The sequence below is a fragment of the Hemicordylus capensis genome, chromosome 3 (genome assembly GCF_027244095.1).
Source record: "Hemicordylus capensis ecotype Gifberg chromosome 3, rHemCap1.1.pri, whole genome shotgun sequence".
In the NCBI taxonomy this organism is placed as follows: Eukaryota; Metazoa; Chordata; class Lepidosauria; order Squamata; family Cordylidae; genus Hemicordylus; species Hemicordylus capensis.
The window spans coordinates 29926306-29947499 of record NC_069659.1 but is presented as its reverse complement, the minus strand read 5'-3'; the positions used below and the strand labels follow the sequence as shown (position 1 = coordinate 29947499).

The 21194-nt window shown below is 50.7% G+C and overlaps 2 protein-coding genes across 2 annotated transcripts in view; one reads left to right on the top strand and one right to left on the bottom strand.

The window, feature by feature from the left end:
- LOC128350309 (vitelline membrane outer layer protein 1-like) overlaps positions 1-21194 on the top strand; it is a 381353-nt gene that overhangs the window by 166221 nt on the left and 193938 nt on the right. The gene's annotated exons all lie outside the window — the stretch shown is intronic.
- Positions 15554-21194, bottom strand: part of LOC128350310 (vitelline membrane outer layer protein 1-like) — a 64224-nt gene continuing 58583 nt past the window's right edge. Inside the window, exons 3-4 of the mRNA XM_053308411.1 lie at positions 17795-17892; positions 15554-15851 (exon numbers count right to left, since the gene is read on the bottom strand). Coding sequence (XP_053164386.1) covers positions 15554-15851; positions 17795-17892 — 396 coding nt within the window. The remainder of the gene's footprint in view (positions 15852-17794; positions 17893-21194) is intronic.

Here is a 21194-nt window from a genome sequence, read left to right as displayed (position 1 = left end):
ACCGAACCGGTTCGGATCACAAAAAGTGGCTGGTTTTGAAGGGGACATTGTGTTCTACCTGCCACCCAAATTTCAAGTCGATTGGACCTTCCTCTGATTTTTTACAAATTTTTTTCAAAAAATAAATTTTTGCCCATAACTCACAATGTGGAGCCCTTAGGGGCAAAAAAGCTGGGGTGGGTGGTAGCCACCCATGGGTGTCCTCCACCCCAAAAATCCCAAGGCAATTGGTGGCTCCTAGTATTATTGGTGAATTTCTGAAGAAAATTTTTTTCCCATTGGCTAGAATGGGGGTTCGGGGCTGCCCCAGACCCACCTCTGTGGGGTGGCAGCACCCCCAAAGTGGGTCCGGGGCCATGGCAAAAATGCCCTCAGTCCCTCCCAGCAATCCCCGTAGAGATAGGAGTGATGGTTCTGTTGTTTTTCTGAGGTATTCTGAGTGTAGATTCTATGATAGCTTATGAGATTTCCAATGAGACACCATGAATCCACTCTCATTTGCTATCACAGAATCCACACTCACTCAGAACACCTCAGAAAAACAACAGAACCATCACTCCTATCTCTACGGGGATTGCTGGGAGGGACTGAGGGCATTTTTGCCATGGCCCCGGACCCACTTTGGCGGTGCTGCCACCCCACAGAGGCGGGTCTGGGGCAGCCCCGAACCCCCATTCTAGCCAATGGAAAAAAAATTTTTCTTCAGAAATTCACCAATAATACTAGGAGCAACCCAACAATTGCCACCCCATCTTTTTGGCCCCTCTCTCTGGGCGCCCTAACACGTAACACCTAGTCAGTCCATCTTAATGCCTACCTACTACCACCACTCCTATCCAAGCAAGTAAGAGGAGGACACTCAGAGAGACAACACCCACTCTCTGATCTAACAAAAAGGCCACTGCTGTGCTGCCTGCCAGCACAGCAGCAGCAGCGGAGCAGCACACTAAGCACAAGAGCAGCACACACAGAGAAGAAGCAGGAGGCGGAGCAGCAGAGCAGCAGACCTGCCGCTCTGCATGATGGGTGACGTGATGCCCAAAGGAACCACCGCCTCACTCAGTGCCTGCCACTGACTAGGCCCGACAGACAGAAGCCAGCCAACCTGCTCTGCTCTGCTCTGATGCTCCCCATGGATGATGCACACACACCCTACATCTGCATCCCAATGACCAGACCAGACCAGACCAAGTGCGCAGAGTCAGCACAGGCCAGCAGCCACCAGCCCAGCAACAACAACAGCTACTACTGCTACCACCACAACCAGTGTTGCCGCTACAATAACATTCCCAGTCCAGTCACGCGCGCCACAGCCTGAGCCTAGCACACAGCCAACAGCTGCTGCCAGCCAGTGCCTGGCAAGCCCAGCCAACATGAGGAGGAGAGAGCTAACAAGTAGACGGCGCACGCACATCACCAACCCATCACGATGGCGCAACTGCAAGGGGAGAGGGCACAATTACAGGCAGGAGGAGGAGGAGGAGGAGGAGGAGGCGGGCGAGGCAATCCTAGCACAGATTTGAAAGTTTAAAATCCACCAGGACATCTTCTAGAATCTAGACTTCTGTTTTTTCTACCACCAGCTGTAGTGTCTAGTTAGTCAGTGTGCTGTGCAGCTGAGCTGAGCTGAGCTGAGCTGCATGTGAGGAAGGGTGATTGTAGCTAGTTCTTTAGTTTCAGCAGACTGAGCATTGAGCATGGGCAGTGGCCTTGGGAAGCAACACAATTACACGACACTCACCTGCTGCTGCTGGTTCTAGAAGTTGCCTCTTCTCGTCTTCACCTCTTCGTGTGTGTGTGTGTGTGTGTGCAGTGAGTGCATGCCTTTTGCCTTGCTGGAAAGAAATGCTTCTCTGGTCCACCACCACATATCTGCTCAAGGACACAGAGGCCCAAGGCAGAGGTGGTGGCACCAGTGTGAGTGCATGTGTGCTGGTGGTGTTTGCCACCACAGGTGTTTTGTGTGTGTGTGTGTGCGCTGCTAGCTAGGAGGGGGGAGGGAGGCAGGGAGGGAGGCTGGGAGGCAGGGGGGAGGAAAGGGGAGGGGGAGAGGGATGTAGAGGGGATTGAAGGGGGGAGGGTCCGGCTCAGAGTTGGTCAGCCACATATTTGTGCACACACGTGCTCACGTGTGTGCTTCGGTGGGAGAGACCAGACTCTCATCATCTGCCAGACCGGGGTTGGGGGCAGGTGAGGCGGTGGTGGGCTGGAAGGGAGGGAGGATGGAAGGTGGTGAAGAGGAAGGGGAGAGGATGAGAGGGGAAGGATGGAGGGAGGCATGGGGGGGAGGAAAAAAAACATGTAGACAGACACACACCACACTACACACAGAAAGCATCCACACACAGAGACAGTGCTAGGCATCCATTCACACAGACAGACAGACAGACAGACAGACAAACAACAGGAAGAGACAGACTGAGCCTGCACCACACACACACACACAGACCCAATTCCCCCCCTGCACAGTTATCAATCAATATGTTGTGTTGGCAGCCAGTTCATTGCTATTCTGATGGTTTTGGGTTTTTTGCCATCAGCCAACATCAACAGTGACCACAATCAAGATGAACATAAGATGATAATAATTCATTCGTTTCATTTCAAAAAATCACCCAATCATCTTCTCCATGTAAACCAAGCCCCCCACACATGATTTCTGGTGACATTTTCAATAAAATCAATTCATTTGGCATTCATCATTTTGTTCTCCCTTTGTCACCTTTTTTTCTTTCTTTTGCATAATTTTGAGGCTTGATTTTGACATGGGGTTTTTAAAGAAAAAATTATTTACATGTTTATTTACATACAGTATTTACATATCTACACTGCATTTTTGAACGTATACCCGCCGCTGCCGCTAAGTCTAGTACTCCGTGGGCTGTGCTACTTTGGGGGGGTGTGCCGTGCCCACGCCAGGTCCCCAAATGCTGACAGGTGGATAGATAAAGGGCCTGTGCTGGTCAGCATTGGGTTTCTTTTTAGGTGGGCGTGGGCATTGTAAACATCTGGCCAGTCGCAGCACTACAACTACTACTACAACTGCATCTCTGTGTGGGCACACTACACGCTGCGACTGGCTGGCACGGCTCAGCATCTGTCACGTCAGCTCAGCTAGAGGTGGAAGGGGGGAGGGTAGGGATAAGCACAGAGTTCGAGCCAGGCAGGTGACCAACCATGGGGCAACCCACGGTAATCACTCGCCCGTCTCAAACTGCAGCTTGGGGTAGCCCAACAGGGGGAGGTTCACCTTAAGGAAGACCAGCTGCTCCACCAGACCAGGGTCCAAGTGGGAGCGAGAGGGTGTCACCACGTCCCCGGCACGTGAAAACACCCGCTCGCTCTGGACACTGGTTGGGGGGCAGGAGAGGAGGCGCACAGCCACCACCGCCAGGTCCGGCCAGACTTGGCGGCGGCTCGCCCAGAACTGTGCGCAGTCCACGCCGTCTCCCTCCACAGGCTCCTCCAAGTACTGCGCAACGCATTGCTCAGCACTGGAGGGGGGCCTGGCAGGTCGAGCCTCCCGCATACCAGGCATGGCGCCATAGCAGAACCGCTGAAACCACTGGGCGGATCTCGAGTCGGTAGCAAATGGCTGCTGCGATGGCGCCGCCTGGGATGCCGCGCTGCTGGACTGGGAAGAGGGAGGGGAAGGGGAAGCTGACGCCGGCTGGCCGCCCATGCTGCTGCTGGGTGCGGGTTGGGCCGCGAGGGCTGCCCCCGCACCACTACCAACACCCTGGTCTCTGCGGGCCCTAGCGGCCTCCTCCTCCCTAACCTTCTCGACCAGGATGCCCTTCCACCTGGGCAAGTCGTCGGCACTCACGGCATTGCCCTTGAGGGCTGGGTGACAGAGACAAGCGAGGACATACTCCTCCCTGTCTCCCAGCACATCAACGAGCCGCTTGTCAACCCCAGACCTCAGCCTCCCAGCCAGAGCACGACCCTCTGGCGTGGTCAGAGAGATATGGAGTCCACCCATCAGCTTCTCGAGACCAACAGCTGTGGGCAGCGCCTGGCTCAAGGGAGTGGTGTCGCCACACAAGCCCTTCGTGGCAAGCTGGAAGGGCTCGAGTGCCGACACCGCCTCGGACATCTGCTTCCACTCTGCGTTCGAGAAGTCGCAGACATCCAAGGACTCGTCCCTCGCCAGGGCGACAAGGGCTCTCTCCTGCTCCAACAGGCGCTGGAACAGGAGGAAGGTGGAGTTCCACCGCGTCTCCACATCCGTAGGGATGAGATGGCGAGGAAGGCCAAGGTCATCCTGCTTCTGGCGAAGCAGTCTCCTGGACTTCTCGCTGCGGTGGAAGTGGGCGGCCAGCTTGCGGGACTTATCCACAAGCGTAGCCGTGGCAGCAACAGCACCTGCGATGGGGCGGGCCCCCTTCTCCTGGGACGCCCTCAGCTCCTTAAGGCCAAGGGCGTCCCTGACGGTCAGATGGAGCGTGTGTGCCATACACCGTATGTTCACACAGTCCATGACTGTCTCGACAGCGGCGGTAACGTTGGCTCCATTGTCGGTGACAATGAAGCCGCGGGAGAGGTGTGGACACCCGCCAATCCACTCCTCTATCTGGCGGTCGAGTACGGCCGCCACCTCCTCCGCGGTGTGCCTCGTGTCCATCGTCTCCACGTGCAGGACGGCCCACCTGTGCCGTAGTGCATCGGGAGCCGCGCCGGACCCGGAAGCATCGCCCGCGGAGGTCCCCTCACTCTCCGGTCCCCACCAGTGGGCAGTGAGGGCCAGGAAAGAAGCGTGCATCCCACTGACACTGGTCCAGAGGTCAGTCGTGAAATGCACGCTTGTCCCGGCCGGAGCTGCACGCAGCTCGGCCGACACGAGCTCCCTGCACCGGCGGTACAGGGAGGGGACCACGTTCCGGCTGAACGTCGTCCTTGCGGGGATGACGTATTCGGGAGCCAGGTATTGGAGAATACGGCGGAAGCCGTTGTTCTCGACCACCTGAAACGGCTGGTCATCGGTGGAAATCATCTCCCCTATGAGGCGGGTGAGGTGATGATGGTCCACGCGAACAATACGCTGGCTGCCCGAGGACTGCGTCCACCGCTGGACGGGCAGTGTAGCCTGCCTGCTGGCTGGCACACTGCCGCTGCCCGTCCTAGTGGCAGATGCACAAGGCGCACTAGCGCTGCCAGCCTGTCCCCTGAGACCTGGGTGGTGACGCTCTAGGTGTCTCCACATAGGCGTCGTACCCAGGTGCGCAGGGTCCCTTCCACGGCTGACAAGCATCCTGCAGTGGACACAGCGGGCGTGGAATGGGGCATCTTGAGGGACCTCAAAATGCACCCATGCACCACTGCCCTTGGCCTCCTGCGCCCTGGGCGCCGTCCTAGGCCGTTTCTCGCAGGGTGGCTGCAGTCCTAGGGGGGGGCGGCCGCCGCTGCCTGCCCACTGCTGCCACCCAACCCGCCCCTTCCGCCCTCCACAGCGGAGGAAGGGCCCGGCTCAACTGGCATCGGAGAGGCAGGCCTCTCCTCCACCACCTCGCCAGACCGCTCCCCACCAGAGTGTCGGGCTTCACGAGGGGGGGCCCCACTGAGCGGCGAAAGGATAGGGGGAAGGGGCCCCAGAGGGAGGGAGAACCTGGCTGCATCGCTGCCAGCCGCACGGTCCTCACCGCCCTCTACCTGCTCTTCCAACTCCACAGTCTCCTCCACCTCAACAACTGGCAGTAGCTCAGCAGCACCTGGTGCCGCCGGCGAGGAGGGACCCGCCACAGCCCTAACAGTGCCTCTGCCTCTGCCGCGATTGGCGGCAGCAGGCGTGGGGAACTGAATCCTGCGCACCAAAGATGGGGCCGGAGCAAAGAATTCTCCAATGGGGAGAACTGGGGTGTCCTCAGGCTCCCCGCGTCCTCTCCCTCCCCGTGCCGCAGGCGCACCCCGCACCTGGCCTCTCCCACCTCTGCCTGCCAGCCTTGAGCGAGCCCTGCCCGCCACACGGCGCTCAGACATGCTGCTAGGTCAGAAGGAGGGAGACTTTAGGAGGAAGGCCAGACAGGGTCAAAAAAAAAATTTGGAGGGGCTTAGGGGCCAAAAAAAAGGCAGCTGATTTGGAGGCGGCGGGGGGGAAGTTTGTTTTCAAAAAAGGAAGCCAATTGGGGGGAAAGGAAGACTTTTTGATATGGGGGGGGAAGCCAATCGAAGTGAGGGGGAGGGTGTCCTTTTTGAATTTGGGAGTCAACCACCAAGCCAATTGGGGAGATGGGTCTGGGAGGGTTTTTTTTTAGAAAAATAGGGGGTTAAAGGGTGGAACCCCGGTGTGGGAGGGTGGCACGGGCAGTTGGGTGGAGTAGTTGTGGTGTGGGTGGCAAGTTTTTAGCTTTTTTTGGGGGGGAGAGTGGATGGGGGGAGGGCACAGCACCTACCGGGGGTGGGGGAGGGATGCAGTCAACGCTTGGGAACCTGCAGATCAAAGGAGGAAACCCTTATTTAGTGAACTGGAACACAAAGTGTGGTTTCTGGGGGGTGGTTCTCAAGTAATGCTCCTGTGGGGGGAGCATCAAACTCAATGCAGCCTATTTAGTGACTCTAAATTGCACACAACCAAAACCAGAACCCAGTCACACCAACACAGAGGTTGAACCCACCCACTCTGTGACTCTGCCTGCCCAATGCCATGGCAAGCAAGCAGCAGCAAACACTTGATGGCAGCCTCATGGATTGAACATCATGATCATCATCATACGTGTGTATTGGCCCAGCATGTAGTGGCAGCATCAGAGCCCAGCCAGGACCCCACTCAGACTGCCCCAGAGGCAAGGAAGCACTCTGGCATGGCATGGGCCCAGCATGTAGTGGCAGCATCAGAGCCCAGCCAGGACCCCACTCAGACTGCCCCAGAGGCAAGGAAGCACTCTGGCATGGCATGGGCCCAGCATGTAGTGGCAGCATCGCATCAGAACCCTGGACCCCACTCAGACTGCCCCAGAGGCAAGGAAGCACTCTGGAAGGCACCTGTTCAAAAACCACCTGCAAGACGCATGCAATGCAACGCAACACACAGCAGCAATTTCTTTACTGGGCATGGGCATGAAGACACAAGTTTTACAACAGTACATCTCCTCTCCAAGGTTCCCTCCCTCCTCCCCACACCCAAATGCATTTCAGAATAGGGGTGTCCCTATTTAAAACCGCCAGCTAGGGAGAGAAAGGGGCAACAAAAGGTGCACAATCGCACACGCACTAACCCCTCTTCTTCCGGTCCTTCTCCTGCCACTCACTGCTGGTCACGGATTCGCCGCCGCCAGCCAGCCACCCTGGGCTGAGACACAGCAGGGCGGCCGCACGAGGCACACAGGCAACCGGGGTAGTTCAACAACGATGGAGGGGCAGAAGTGAGGAGACAACACTATTTGTGTCGCTCAACTCACCCCCAAGCAGAGACAAAATCAACCAAAAACTATAAAAAGAAAAAAAAACCGATGGCAGCCGCCAGGTGGGTAGGCTACTGTGTGCGGCTGCAGCTGTGGGAGAGGAGGTGGAAAGTGAAGGGGAGCAGAGAGAGAAAAGACTAAGAGAGAGAGAAAAGAGAGGGGGGGCAGGGACAAAGAGAAAGAGAGGAGAGAGAGAGAAAAGAAAGAGAGAGAGAGGAGAAAGAGAGATGATAGAGAGAAAGAGGAGAGAGGAGAAGCGCAGCGCAGCAGGGAGGGGGGATTCAGGTGTGGGGGGAGGACACAGCAGTAGCAGCGGTCCAAAGAGGTGGGGGGAGCAGAGAGGGTGTGTGTGGTTGGGGGCTAGTGTGTGGCAGGGGGCCTGGGGTAAGTGGAGAGAGTCGGGGGCAAGGAGGAAAAGAGGTGGGGTGGGGGGAGCAGAGAGGGTGTGTGTGGTTGGGGGCTAGTGTGTGGCAGGGGGCCTGGGGTAAGTGGAGAGAGTCGGGGGCAAGGAGAAAAAGAGGTGGGGTGGGGGGAGCAGAGAGGGTGTGTGTGGTTGGGGGCTAGTGTGTGGCAGGGGGCCTGGGGTAAGTGGAGAGAGTCGGGGGCAAGGAGAAAAAGAGGTGGGGTGGGGGGAGCAGAGAGGGTGTGTGTGGTTGGGGCTAGTGTGTGGCAGGGGGCCTGGGGTAAGTGGAGAGAGTCGGGGGCAAGGAGGAAAAGAGGTGGGGTGGGGGGAGCAGAGAGGGTGTGTGTGGTTGGGGGCTAGTGTGTGGCAGGGGGCCTGGGGTAAGTGGAGAGAGTCGGGGGCAAGGAGAAAAAGAGGTGGGGTGGGGGGAGCAGAGAGGGTGTGTGTGGTTGGGGGCTAGTGTGTGGCAGGGGGCCTGGGGTAAGTGGAGAGAGTCGGGGGCAAGGAGGAAAAGAGGTGGGGTGGGGGGAGCAGAGAGGCTGTGTGTGGTTGGGGCTAGTGTGTGGCAGGGGGCCTGGGGTAAGTGGAGAGAGTCGGGGGCAAGGAGAAAAAGAGGTGGGGTGGGGGGAGCAGAGAGGGTGTGTGTGGTTGGGGCTAGTGTGTGGCAGGGGGCCTGGGGTAAGTGGAGAGAGTCAGGGGCAAGGAGGAAAAGAGGTGGGGTGGGGGGAGCAGAGAGGGTGTGTGTGGTTGGGGGCTAGTGTGTGGCAGGGGGCCTGGGGTGAGTGGAGAGAGTCAGGGGCAAGGAGAAAAAGAGGTGGGGTGGGGGGAGCAGAGAGGGTGTGTGTGGTTGGGGGCTAGTGTGTGGCAGAGGGGTGTTGGGGGGAAGGGGAGGGGGCAACAACAAACAGCAAAGGAGAAACTGGAACAACTCGGGCAGCAGCAGCGATTAGGCTGGATGGGGTGGTTGGGGGAGGAGCTGGGCCTGGGCTAGGGTAGGGTCTGGGAGGAGGGAGGGTGGGGGGGGGGGCAGGCAGGGGGGGGAGGAGGAGGAGGAGGGTAGCAAAATATATAAAGTAATATATATCAAGAGAACACAAGCCAGAAGTTTAAAAAAAAATTAAAAGAAAGACTATAACCAGCAGAAAAAACTTGGGGGTGTGGGTGTGGGGAGGGGGAACCAAACACAGACTCTGAGGGGGGCCACTAAGTGAACAGAGACAATGAAACCACAATTGCTGCAAATTAATAATAGCAAATGAATAAGTGGAACCAAGCAAAGAAAACTGGACTCGGTTTGGCAGCAGCAAACTTGGGAGAAGGCTGGATGGGGTGGGGTTGGGGTGGGGTGTGGTTGGACTTGGAGGGGCAAGTTTGGAGCAGGGAACCAAAACTGATTATATGGGACAACAAGAAACAACAACAGAATCCTCTGGGGGTGGGGGGGAGGGATTCAGGGAACCAACTCGCAGGGCAGCAGCAGTCAGCAGAAACAAACAAAATGGTACAATTTAAGCAAAACCAGCAAGCAATATATAACTGAAACCAATGGAATGCAATGTGAAAATCAAAAAGTTGGACAACAACAAGGCAGGACAAAGAGCAATAATTAATGGAAGAAGATTTAAAGCAATGAGGATGCAGTGGGTGGGAGTGGGGGAGGGGGAGGGTAGGCCCAAAGGATGAGAAGGGAAAGGGGGGGGAGGGGGGGAGAAAAGCAGACAGACAAGGAACAGGGAAAATTGGGGGAAATTAAGAAGAAAGTAAAGTGAAGTAACACACAGTATACAGACAAGAGACAGACAGAGAGAGGAGACACACAGAGAGTCACAAAGGGCAGGTGGACAAAGGATTAGACAGAGCACACACAGAGAGACACAGGACACAGTCAGGACTCACAGAGACACCAGAGCAGCCAGCAAAGGGCAAGCAGGTCTCAGAGATGATCCCACAACTGCAGCCAAGAGAAGTTTCCAGAGAAGAGGCTTGGGTTTATATAGGTTTGAAATTCCCTCCTTTGGGAGCCCCCACCTTTGCACTCCCCCCACGGCCAACAGGGTGCCAGCTCTCAACAGTGCAACAGCCAAGCAGCCTACCAGACCAAAGGACTCATTCTGGCCAATCAAGGATCAATAGCGCAGCCAATACAATGCCTGGAAATAGCATCACAAAATGGATGCAAGGAGGAGCAAAAGTTTCGGGAAGGAGACACAAAATGGAGGACACACTTTAAAGAGACACTGAGTGAGACTCAATTTCATTCCCGAACCGGTTCGGGAAACCCGAGCCGGTTCGGTACCGAACCGGCTCGAATTCGGTCCGGCTCGGTCCCCGGGAGGGCCCGATTCGGTCCGGGATCGAGCCGCCGGATCCGGACCGGTTCGGACGAACCGGTCCGGATCCGAACCGAACCGCACATCCCTATTGGAGGACATGCTCTCTGGGGTGGGATATCCTCTTGGAGGGGAGGAGAAGAACCTGGGTCTTCGATAGACTTGGTCCTTTCTGATGAAATAATTTGGATGAAGCTTTGGATGAAGACGAGGTGTGTTGTTGTGAAAGCCAAGTTTGTAACAATTTGTTAAAGTCAGTTTAAGCCAGTGTGGTGTAGTGCTTAGAGTATTGGAGACCCACGTTCAAAACCCTGTCCAACTCACACGGTGACTCTGAGCCTGTCAGTTTGATGGGAGCCTAATGTACTTCACAGGGTTGTCACAGGTGCATCAATCTGTGCCCCTTACAGGAACATTCGGATATAAATGTCATTAGTAAGTAAGTAAGTGAGTAAGTAAGTCAATGAGAATGGTGCAGTGATAAAATGACATGGCATGACTGGCAGGAATAAAAAGGGGACGTTCGGAGCCTGTGGGGACCAAAGTAGGAAAAGGTAAGGCAAGACAAAGAGTGGGCTCACAGAATCATAGCATTGGAGGGTAACTTGCAGGCCATCTAGTCCACCCCTAGTCCACTCCATGCAAGAAATCCAGAGCTAGAGCATCTCAACTGATAGCATTACAGCCTTTCGTTGAAGATGACCAATGAGGGACAACCAACTACTGCCCAGGTATCCAAACACTACCATCCTGCAACTTAAGCCCATTAGATCCAATTCTGCCTTCTTGGGCAGCAGAGAACAAGCCCTCTTATGTTTTACAGGCTTTCAGATATATGAAAAATGATATTATGTCCGTTCGCCCACATTGCCTTAGTGTAGGGGTGTGCACAAAATGGGAAAAACTGGTGGAACTGGACTCGAACTAAACCGGGTCTGGCTCAGTTCTGCACACACTGGAGCTGGGCCAGTTTGGCTCTAGTCCAAACTGGTTCAGGCCTGGCTCAGGGGTGGGACAAAAAAAATCTGGGGAGGGAAAATGGCAGACTTACCATCACTATTAGACTCGGGGGGGGGGGGTACTGTTACAGCCGTAGGGGGGTCTCCGGATGTCCCTCTCCCCTCGCTGGCCTCCCCACCCATCATTTTTGTCCCGTTACAGGCCATTTTTGGCCCATTACAGGCCTCTCTTGAGTAGCAGCACCCATTTTGAAAGCCATCACAAATGCCCAATGGCCATCTGCATGGCATGAATGATGACCTGGCCATGAAGATGGCCATTGGGCATGCACGGCAGACTCAAAATTGTCCACCACTACCACAGAAAGGCCCATAATGGGCCCAAAACAGCCCCAAACTGTCCCCAAATGGCCCAAAACTGGCCAAAAAAGACCAGGGGAGGATGGTGGGGGGAGGGGGACATCAGGAGACACACCCCCCACATGACCACAACAGCATCCCCCCCAGCCTGGTAATCACAGTAATTCCACCATTTAAAAAAATAAAACTGACCCTGGTCAGCATCAGCAGGTTTGGCTCAGCTTGGAGCTGAACTGGGCCTGTTCCGGCTTGAGGCCAAACCCTCAATCTGGGCCACTTCAAGAGCAAGCCAGCTCTACCTCGAGCCGGCTTGCACATCCCTAGCTTAGTCTTCTCTTCTTCTTCACCATTGTGGGAACTGAGCCAAACATGCTCATTTCCTTCAACCTTTACTAGTCGAGCTTCTTTTCTGGCTCCTGACCATTTTCATTGCCCTGCTCTGAACCTATTCTGATTTGTTTACATCTTTCTTCAACTACAGCAACCATAGCAATACACTGTATTCCAGATAAGGCCTCACTGAAATTCCAACTTAATTTCTTGCTTGGTTCCTGGTTGCATACGATCATGCTAACCTTCGTTAGAAAGCATGTGTCTAGCAAACTCGTCTTGAATGAAAAATATTACTTGTGTGATTTTTAATTTGTCTACTTGTCCCTGTAAAGTAAATCACACTTCTGTATCATACTCTCTTACAGATTATGGGAAAGGAAAGGAAACCTTTCTGAGCACTCATTACTTTGTCCCAGTGGACTTCCAAGAGTGCTATTTTGCCCACAGGCAATGGGGGAAATTATCCCATTGAAGTTATCACTGGGGTACAGTGAAGTCAAATCAAGCTTTAGGCAGCGTATTTTGGATGTTGAGTGCCAAAAGGTTGTAAAGGATAAGGGAGCCCAGCCCAGTTTTGCATGCATGTGTCACCCATGAGGATCAGGCCCGATCCCAGAAACACCACAGTGGCAAACTAGCCTATTGAGCCACCCTTTAAAATGAGGTTAAGGGAGCAAGCACTCCTTTAACCTTGTTTCTCTGGTCGTGTGAGAACTGTGGCTACGAGCAGCTGGCAGACTGGAGAGGGGGAGGGAGATCGCAATAATGAACTGCACACTTGCGCAGCACATTATCTGAGCACCAGGGGTGGCATGTCCCAGCACCCCGACCCTCGGAGCTACTGCCAGGAATTGCCCATCTGCAGGGAAGGTACGTTTAAGCCACCTTCCCCACAGTCCACTCTGGAGCCCTTATCCCCAGTCATGAGAAGGGGCACTTAAAGTCTAGTTCCTAAATACATCAGCCCAGGGAGTTCAATCAATATTACTATGCCAGCAGATACTGCTCTATGCCGACGATGTAGTTATATTATCTACAACACTAGTCAGCATGTGAAGAGCTTTGAGAATACTCATGCAATTTTGTGATAATGAATCTCTTATCATTAATACCCAGAAGTCTAAACTCATGGTATTTGGTAAGAGACTGAAAAACCATACATGGGTAATAAATGGCATCAGAGTTCAACAGATTAAAACTTATAAATATTGAGGGATTGTTTTTCACTCTGGAGGATCTTGGAAATCGCATTATGAGTATGTGGCAGCAAGTGCCCATAGGAGTGCAACTGCAGTTAAAAAAAATTCTAGACTAAAGGTGGATATTATATTCCAGCAGCCCTCAAGGTGCTCCAGGCCAAAATATTAGCCCAAATGTTATACGGGATTCAGATCTTCCCTACAGGTAACTTTTCTATATTGGAATCTGTTCAGGCAGGCTTCCTTCGGGCTATTTTTCATCTTCCTAAATGTGTTTCTAATGCCGCATTACACCTTGAATCTGGAGTAATTAGAGCTGAAGCCCAGGAATGGTGCTATCTGATTAATTTTGGGCTTAAACACCACACCTGCCCCTTGGGCCTTGTGCCATTTGTGTTGGAAGATGAATTCCAGTCATCCTGGTGAAAGAACTCACAGGTCATCTTTGGTAAATATGGGTTCTCATGGCAATATCTGACATCTTTAACACCTGATGCTGCTAAAAAGATAGTTAAGCAAAGAGTGCTAGATATGGAGAAAAAAAAGAGAACTAAGTTTGATTACTGCAAAGAACACATTAGGCAGGTTTTTTAACTATCCCTAGCCAGCAGGATACTTTATATGCCTGACCACTTTAAGTCACACATGAGCTTTCTCACAGGCACATGTTAATGTGTTACCTTCTGTGGTGTTAGAAGGGAGGTTTAAGGGAATTCACTTAAGGAATCGGTTATGCCCTTGTGGCACTGGAACTGTTGAGTCGGTAGCGCACAGCCTTTGACACTGTGCCTTTGATAGGGCTATTCACCCTATATGGATAGAACCTCTTTTAAAAGACAAACCAGGTTATTCTGATGATTATTATGTTTTTTTAATTTTTAATGGATCGCCACTTGGAGGTTACAGAGAGGATTGCAAGATTATGTACTGCAACATGTAAAATGAGATGAGATAAACCTAGCTGTGTATGACCTTGCAATCTTTGTAACTCAGTTTTATCTAATTTATTCTTTTGATGTTCTCTCTTTTTACTGTATTGTATTATTTTTATTCTTTGAGGCTATTCTGAGAATCAGGCGAAATCGGGCTAGGAGAGCCTAGCCCTATTTTGCCTGACTATGAGCCACTGGATTCGCAGATGAGCCCGGTGGCTTCCAGGTGCTTAACCCACCAGTTAACCCACCTAACTACCCCTCCCCTTAAACTGGGTTTCCAGAGCGAGCACTCCACAAACCTGGTTTTCAAAATCGCGAGTAGCCGAGACACAGCTCTGCATTGCGGCTACTCATGAGTAAACCCGCAGCCGAGAAGCTTAAAAGCAGCCTCCCAGCTTGGGGTCTCGTGCAGGGCATACCGGAGCTTCTGGGGGACACGCGGCCCCCAATACTCCCAGCCCCCGCCAGCTCCGCCACAGAGCTGGCAGTCATGTGGGCGGCCACTGTGGCCGTCCAGAGCAGAGTGTCTGCTCGTCTGCTAGGAGAGCTGGCTTAGCCCGCTCTCCTCACAAGCCCCCTAGAGGATCTTCTCACCAATCGTGAGAAGAGCCTCATTGTTTTCTTGGTCATGGACCATAATAATAAATTTGATTTGATTTGATTACTATGCCAGCAGATTACCTCACTAAACTTATAGTCCCTACCCATTGACAGGCCAGGTGAAATGCCCTCCCCTCCACACTCTTAGAGGGCAGAATTCTATTATCTGAACTTACCTGCCCCTGTGGTTCAGGAGCAGTTGAGACAGTGGGGCATGTCCTCTTGTGTTGTATTTTTTATTGTGATCTGCATAACTCCTTTTAAAAATTATTATTATTATTTTTAATTTGTATACCACCCCAAACTTCCATCTCTGTGCTGTTTACAACAGAAAACAGATTAAAAATTAAAAAATGAAACAATTAAAAATCACAGTCTAATTTAAAAGCTTTAGTGAAAAAAATAAGTCTTGAGAGACTTTTTAAAAATTGTCAGAGATGCAGAGGCTCTTGCTGCAGGAAGTACATTCCAGAGCCTCAGGGCAGCAACAGAGAAGGCCCATCCCTGGATTCTTTCTGGATTCTTTCTCACTTTGTTATCCTTCATCCAGCCTATCACTGCCTCCAGGCAGACATTTAGGGAGGCTATGCTTTCTCCTGATGATGATGACATGGAAAGAAAGATTTGGGTGTCATCAGCATATTGATAATGCCCTGCACCAAATCTTCTGATATTCCCTTACAGTGGCTTCTTGTAGATGTTAACGATCAATGGAGACAATATAGAGCCCTGGTAGATACAATGTTAAGTATCACACTCGTGCAGATCCTTGTTGGTTAGTTCATAAAATAAGGCCCTCGTTCAACTTACCATGCCCGTCCCATCCTCATTTGGATCGGTGGGGAGTGGGGGGGATTCCTATTGTGGTAATTTATATCTGACCTCCCCTACACAGTAGCAATGCACACAGAGGCAAGCAAGTCAGAGAAAAAACAATACACACAGCTCTTCATTCAACTTTTAATTGTGTTTTTCATCTCAACAAACCCACTCGAGCACAGACACACTGTTTGATAAGTAGGGAGAGCTCTTGTGGTTCAGGAACAACAGAAAAATCTTACATCATTAAGTGCTGTGTCATCACCACTACCTTGATCGTACTGTACCTTTGTCTGAAGCCCACATATGGCGCTAGAGCGGCAGCGATCACTCCATGGGCCAAGAACACCCCATTTATGTGAGTTGCCTGTCAGAACTTGTCCACCTTGGCAGGTGAACCGGACATTGACAGCTGCTTTATTGTCATGAGTAATCCCTCGGTGTTTGTCCACTCTCAGAGTGAAGGAGATTAAGTTCCCTTTGGGACAATATTTAGCCTCTGTCCATTCTCCCCACCTGCCAAAGAAGACAATGATTATAATATTCTGAGAAATATATGAATTATATTAAACAATATACATACTGTACAAATAACATCCCACATGTTTCAAATGGTATTATCAGTAAGAGTGCATGGGTATTGCAGTTTTGAACTGTTTTTGCCATTTTGGTTTGAATTTGAACCGAATTTGAATCAACCTGGCTGGGTCTGGTTCCCTGTCTGGCCGAACTGGATCCGGTCAAGTTTGAACACCGAACAAGGCTAAATTGTTTTGTGGGCCAGTTTGGGTATGTACCTGTAAAGGGCAATCTCTAGCCTAAGGATGGGCGGAGGGAAGGTGGGCAGAATAAAAAGTAGATGCAGACCTGTGAGCTATTGACAGCCACTGTCTGTCTATTACGCAATTCTGCCTATATAATGCTTGCATTTTACACAAGTGCACTCTTACACAAGTTCACACGCTTTCTGTTAAAAGGCAGGCAGAAGATTGAACAGTGTTTCCAAAGACAGTGTACAACCTCGGAGGGCGGGGGGGGGGGAGTTAGCAAACAGGGTAAAATGGAGAGAGAACTCTCCCATTCTTAATCATCCGTTTCTAAAAACAGAAGTGCTTACATGAGCCTCTAGAGGGGTATTAAGGAGGGCAGCTCCCCTCTACATTGAGCCAATCCCATTGAAATCAATGGGGCTTACTTCCAGGTGTGGGTATAAGATTTCAGATTTGCCCCCACCCCCAGGAAAGGTCTTGCGGCCACCCATGCACAGACTCTGAAAAGTGAAGGTTATACCTTCAACGGTTATGGCCATTAGCCACATATTGCTCTATCGTCCCTTTATCCATTGATTTCATAACACACGGTAGGATGGTTCTCAGAAGCAGAGATTCCTGGGTAAGAGAAGTTTAATCCAGGAATCTCTGGTCATCTAGGACAGGGGATCTCTAACTGTGAAACTCCAGATGTTGCTGAACCACAACTCTCATCATTCCTAGCCACAATAAACTGTACCTGGGGATGATGGGAGTTGTAGTCCAGCACCATCTGGAGTACCACAGATTGGGAGCCCCTGGTCTGTGACATCGGGAGTCCTCCAGCTTGTTAGTACAGGCCTCTACTGCTCTTATGAGATCTCTCAGGAGCATGATAGGTCTGTTCCTACCACATTCATACACACTCACGACATATCTATTTGTCTTAGTGGTGCTTCAAAAAACCTAGTTGCTCACCTAAGGAGTTAGCAATAAGCTCAGAGCGATAGATGTCAGGTTCCTCTTCCAGGTTCTTAATCTCACACCAAAGATGGGTTACTATGACACCACTCCCTCCCTCCTGGAATATGCCCTCATCTCAATAAAAGCCCGGCTCCCTTGAGTTCTCTACATTACACTTGGAGTTTATCAGTCTCTCTTGGTCCCTTTCCCCCTCAAAATTGGGATCCTGTAAGCTATTGACAATGTTGCCACATTAGGAACAGGAAGGAAAGGATCAGAAACGTTGCTGCCATCCAGGATCTTAGACAGATCAGGGACTCTCCAGGAGTGCAGATTATGAGAACAGCGCACAAATACCTCCACGCCTTTTATACATCAGTGGATCCAAATTCCTATAGACAATAGCAGTACATTCTATAGGTATTTTGGAAGCCACTCGTCCACAACCCCAGATAGCCTAGAAGCCCGCAATAAAAACAACCCCTATAAAAATCCTTTCAATTCCTGTCCAGCGGAATGGCAATAGAACAATGACACTCTGCCTGTGTAAGTATTGAAATTTGGACAAGTGCACACATTTCCGTTAAAAGGCAGGCAGAACATTCCACAGTATGTCAGCCAGAGAGAGTTCAGAAGGATTCAGACAGATTCTGTCTAGGTCAATCCAGCAACAGTGAAAGAAACCCAGCCCCTTCCACAGTTCAAGCAGGACAGCCAAAAAGGAAAAGGAACCTAAAGATCCCTCACGGTCCAGTTTTTGACTCAACGACTATGCCATCAGTGCAGTAGAGCCGAATGCCATTCAGAGCTGTATCATCATACCATATACCCTGGTGTGCCTGTACCTGGTGGTGAAGAGAAGGAGTGATGATAACACTGATGCTGCACTCTACGGCTGCCCACATTTTGTAAAATTATAGCACAATGTTTTCAGTGGGAATTAGCCATTCACACTGGCTCCCTCCCTGCTGGAATTGGACAGCATCGTATTGGTCCAGTCAGTTCAATGATGAGCAGCTTCAGCACTAGTCATTGACTACTAGTTGTGCAGAACTACTGCTAGCCAAGCTTGGGGATTGGCATTCACATCCACCTCAGCCAACAGCAAGCCATAGGAGCATAGGCGGACTGGGGGGGGGAGGCAGGGCACGTGCCCTAGCTGCCACTGAGGTGGGGGCGCCACGCCAGTTCCTGACACCCCCGTCCTATTGCCCAGCCCCAGGGCTCCTCAGTCACTTTCCTCCAGCTCCGGCCTAGGATCAGCAATGAGGCCTAGGATCGGAGCAGCCTGCAAACAGCAGAGCTCTTCTCTCCCCGCCTCTCAGCTGATCAGCGGGTGGGCAGGGCTTCCAGAGAGGCCTCCCAGTAGGCCTCCCTGAAGCCTGAACTCGGCAGGCCCCACCCAGCAAGCCAGGAAGGAGGCTGGCAGAGCTACCTGCAGCAGACCAGACCATCCAGCACAGCTTTTGCAAGGTAGGCTGTGAATTCCTTTTTGTGGTTACCCCCGTATTTAGGGATCTGATTGCCATAGGGCTTTGATATGGGTGGTGGGGCGAGACTGAGAAGTCTCTGAATATTTAATTTAAAACAGACTGAAAAATGTGCTGGCTTTAAAAACAAAATCTATCTAAAAAGGCCTATAAGTGGCTTGTTTCATGTCAGAAAATTACAAACACTTCTGGAGCAAATATTTATTTATTCATTCATTCATAAATGCACTTATGTTCAAGTTGTTTTGCAACCCAGAAGGTCTGAGTGAGAACTGTGAAGCATGTGTTGTGTTGTAGCAGAATTCCTTAGCCCGGGTTCAGAGTGCGAGAATTGACACCAGCGAATTGAGAGAAAACAGATTTTATTGCCTGGCAATTGATCTCTGTGGAATCGCTCCCAACCTGAGATAAAGATTACATCGTGATTCCAGCTTTTATATCCATCTCAATTACATTCAGTAAATACAATCTTCATTGGTTAGCATCACTTAACCGTCATATTACAATTATTACAATTATTGCAGTTAGACTACATTCCTCTAGTACAATGGAGCATTTCTACTCTACATGTTGATAAGCAAACTATCTCACTCCTTTCCTTGGCCAGATGCTGTGTCCTTGAAGATGTTAGTTTACACGCTTGGTTAGCTGGAGATATCAGAGAGGGCCTCTCACTGGCATCTCCAGCCAGACATGGGGAGATTTATGATCTTAAGCTGCCCTGTAATTAACAACAAGGCAGCTCACAGACCCTATTAACCATTTCTTGACCAGCGCAAACCTGAGTTTCTTCCTCAGTGCTTTTATTTTATTTTATCTTTCTTTTGTGTGAACTGCTCTCCAATAACTTGCAGGGACTTTAGGGTAAATCTGGCCAACATGTGAATGCAGCACCTCCATTCCAGAGGAGATGTGTGTTAAAGTGCTTTAAAAGCCTCGTGTGAAAAACCTCCTGGAATCAAACTTTACTGAATTGGTTCAGAATTCTGAGAAAACAAATATAGGCTCACCCTGCATGGTTGAAAGTCTCCTTTGCTAATCTGCAGCGAGGGGGCCATTTTAATAATTAGTGTTGCTAGTGTGTTCTAGGCATTAAAAGTAGCAGAAATATATAGTACTCAATGTATATCACTATATACTGTGAAGTGTGCATGTGTGTATTCAGTGAAATGTATTTCCAGGCAGCATACTTATTTTGAAATATCAGACTTAAATCCTTTGGGGCCTGGGATGTGTGGAGGCCCTGGATTTTGAGGGGCTGGGGGCCCATTTTAAAATCTCATCTTGGCCCATTCCAACATTGCTATGCCCCTGGTGGTCACTACCCATGGGTTTCTGCACAACACCTGCACAGAAGAAACTTCCATGTAGAAAATGTGTCTCTTGTAAATTGACCCTGAATTTTCCATCCATGACTGGGATATTTGAGAGTTAAAGTCAATAATAAAAGAACAGCACACTGCTTGTGACAGGAAGGGGCAAATTACAATGATTTCTTAGTCTGGCAGGGGCTGGTTTGGCGCTGGCAGAACTTGGCTGTCTGCTCCTGTTGCAAATTCCTCTGTCTAGTGTGGCAAACTAATGTATCCTCCTCCCTCTTGGTGTCAAAGTAAGCACTGGTGTGGTGAATGCACATATACCCCATCATGAGCCAACAGTCATCATAAGACAAAGGCTGGCAGGAATCATTCACTGGTTTATAGACCCACCACCACCACCACCACTACCACCACCACCACCACCTTCTTCTTACCCTATTTTGCTAGTGGCTATTTGGGCAGGTGATCCTCTAGGACAAAGTCATGTTTTTTAAAGAATGAGACAGAGAAAATGAAACTTGGAATCCTCGCATAACTCCTGGCTGCTGTTCTAAGTCTTTTACAGAGATGGCTGATGTTTTCAGGTTTTGATCAACAACCATGTCTATATGGTACAGTGTTCCTTTTAACAGGGATTTCCAGATATTGTTGACTACAAGTCCCATCATTCCTGTTTGGACAGGGGCGCAATGTAAGTGCTTGCCCTAGGTGCTATTTTCCCTAGTTATGCCTCTGCATAGGAGAAATTCAGTCTTGTTATTGGCAGACCTAGATAACCCCAAACTTGCAGGCCTCAACCGGCTTTGTATTTTGCAAGAGATGTTCTTCATCTTCCAGCAATGAAGTTCCCAACCTGATTCAAGTTATTCCTACACTAACAGGTTCGTCTGAAATTATTATTTGTCTGTCTGTCTGTTTGTTTGATTGATTTCTATACCACCCTTGCAAAAATGGCTCAGGGCGGTTTACACAGACAAATAAATAAATAAGACAGATCCCTGTTCCCAAAGGGCTCACAACCTAAAAAGATACAAGATAGACACCAGCAACAGTGACTGGAGGTACTGTGCTGGGGGTGAATAGGGCCAGTTTCTCTCCCTCTACTAAATAATGAGAATCACCACGTTAAAAGGTGCCTCTTTGCCAAGTTAGCAGGGTTAGGGCCCTTTTCTCGTCCTTTGCTCATGAAGTCAGAGTTTGGGCTCCCTGATTTAATGTGCTGCTTACGAAGATGGATGTTGTACAATATTTCTAACTTCACCCAATGTTCAGCCTGTATTTTTGTGTAAAAAGCCAAATCATACAAAGACACGATGAATCTTCAGTGACTCTCCCTGA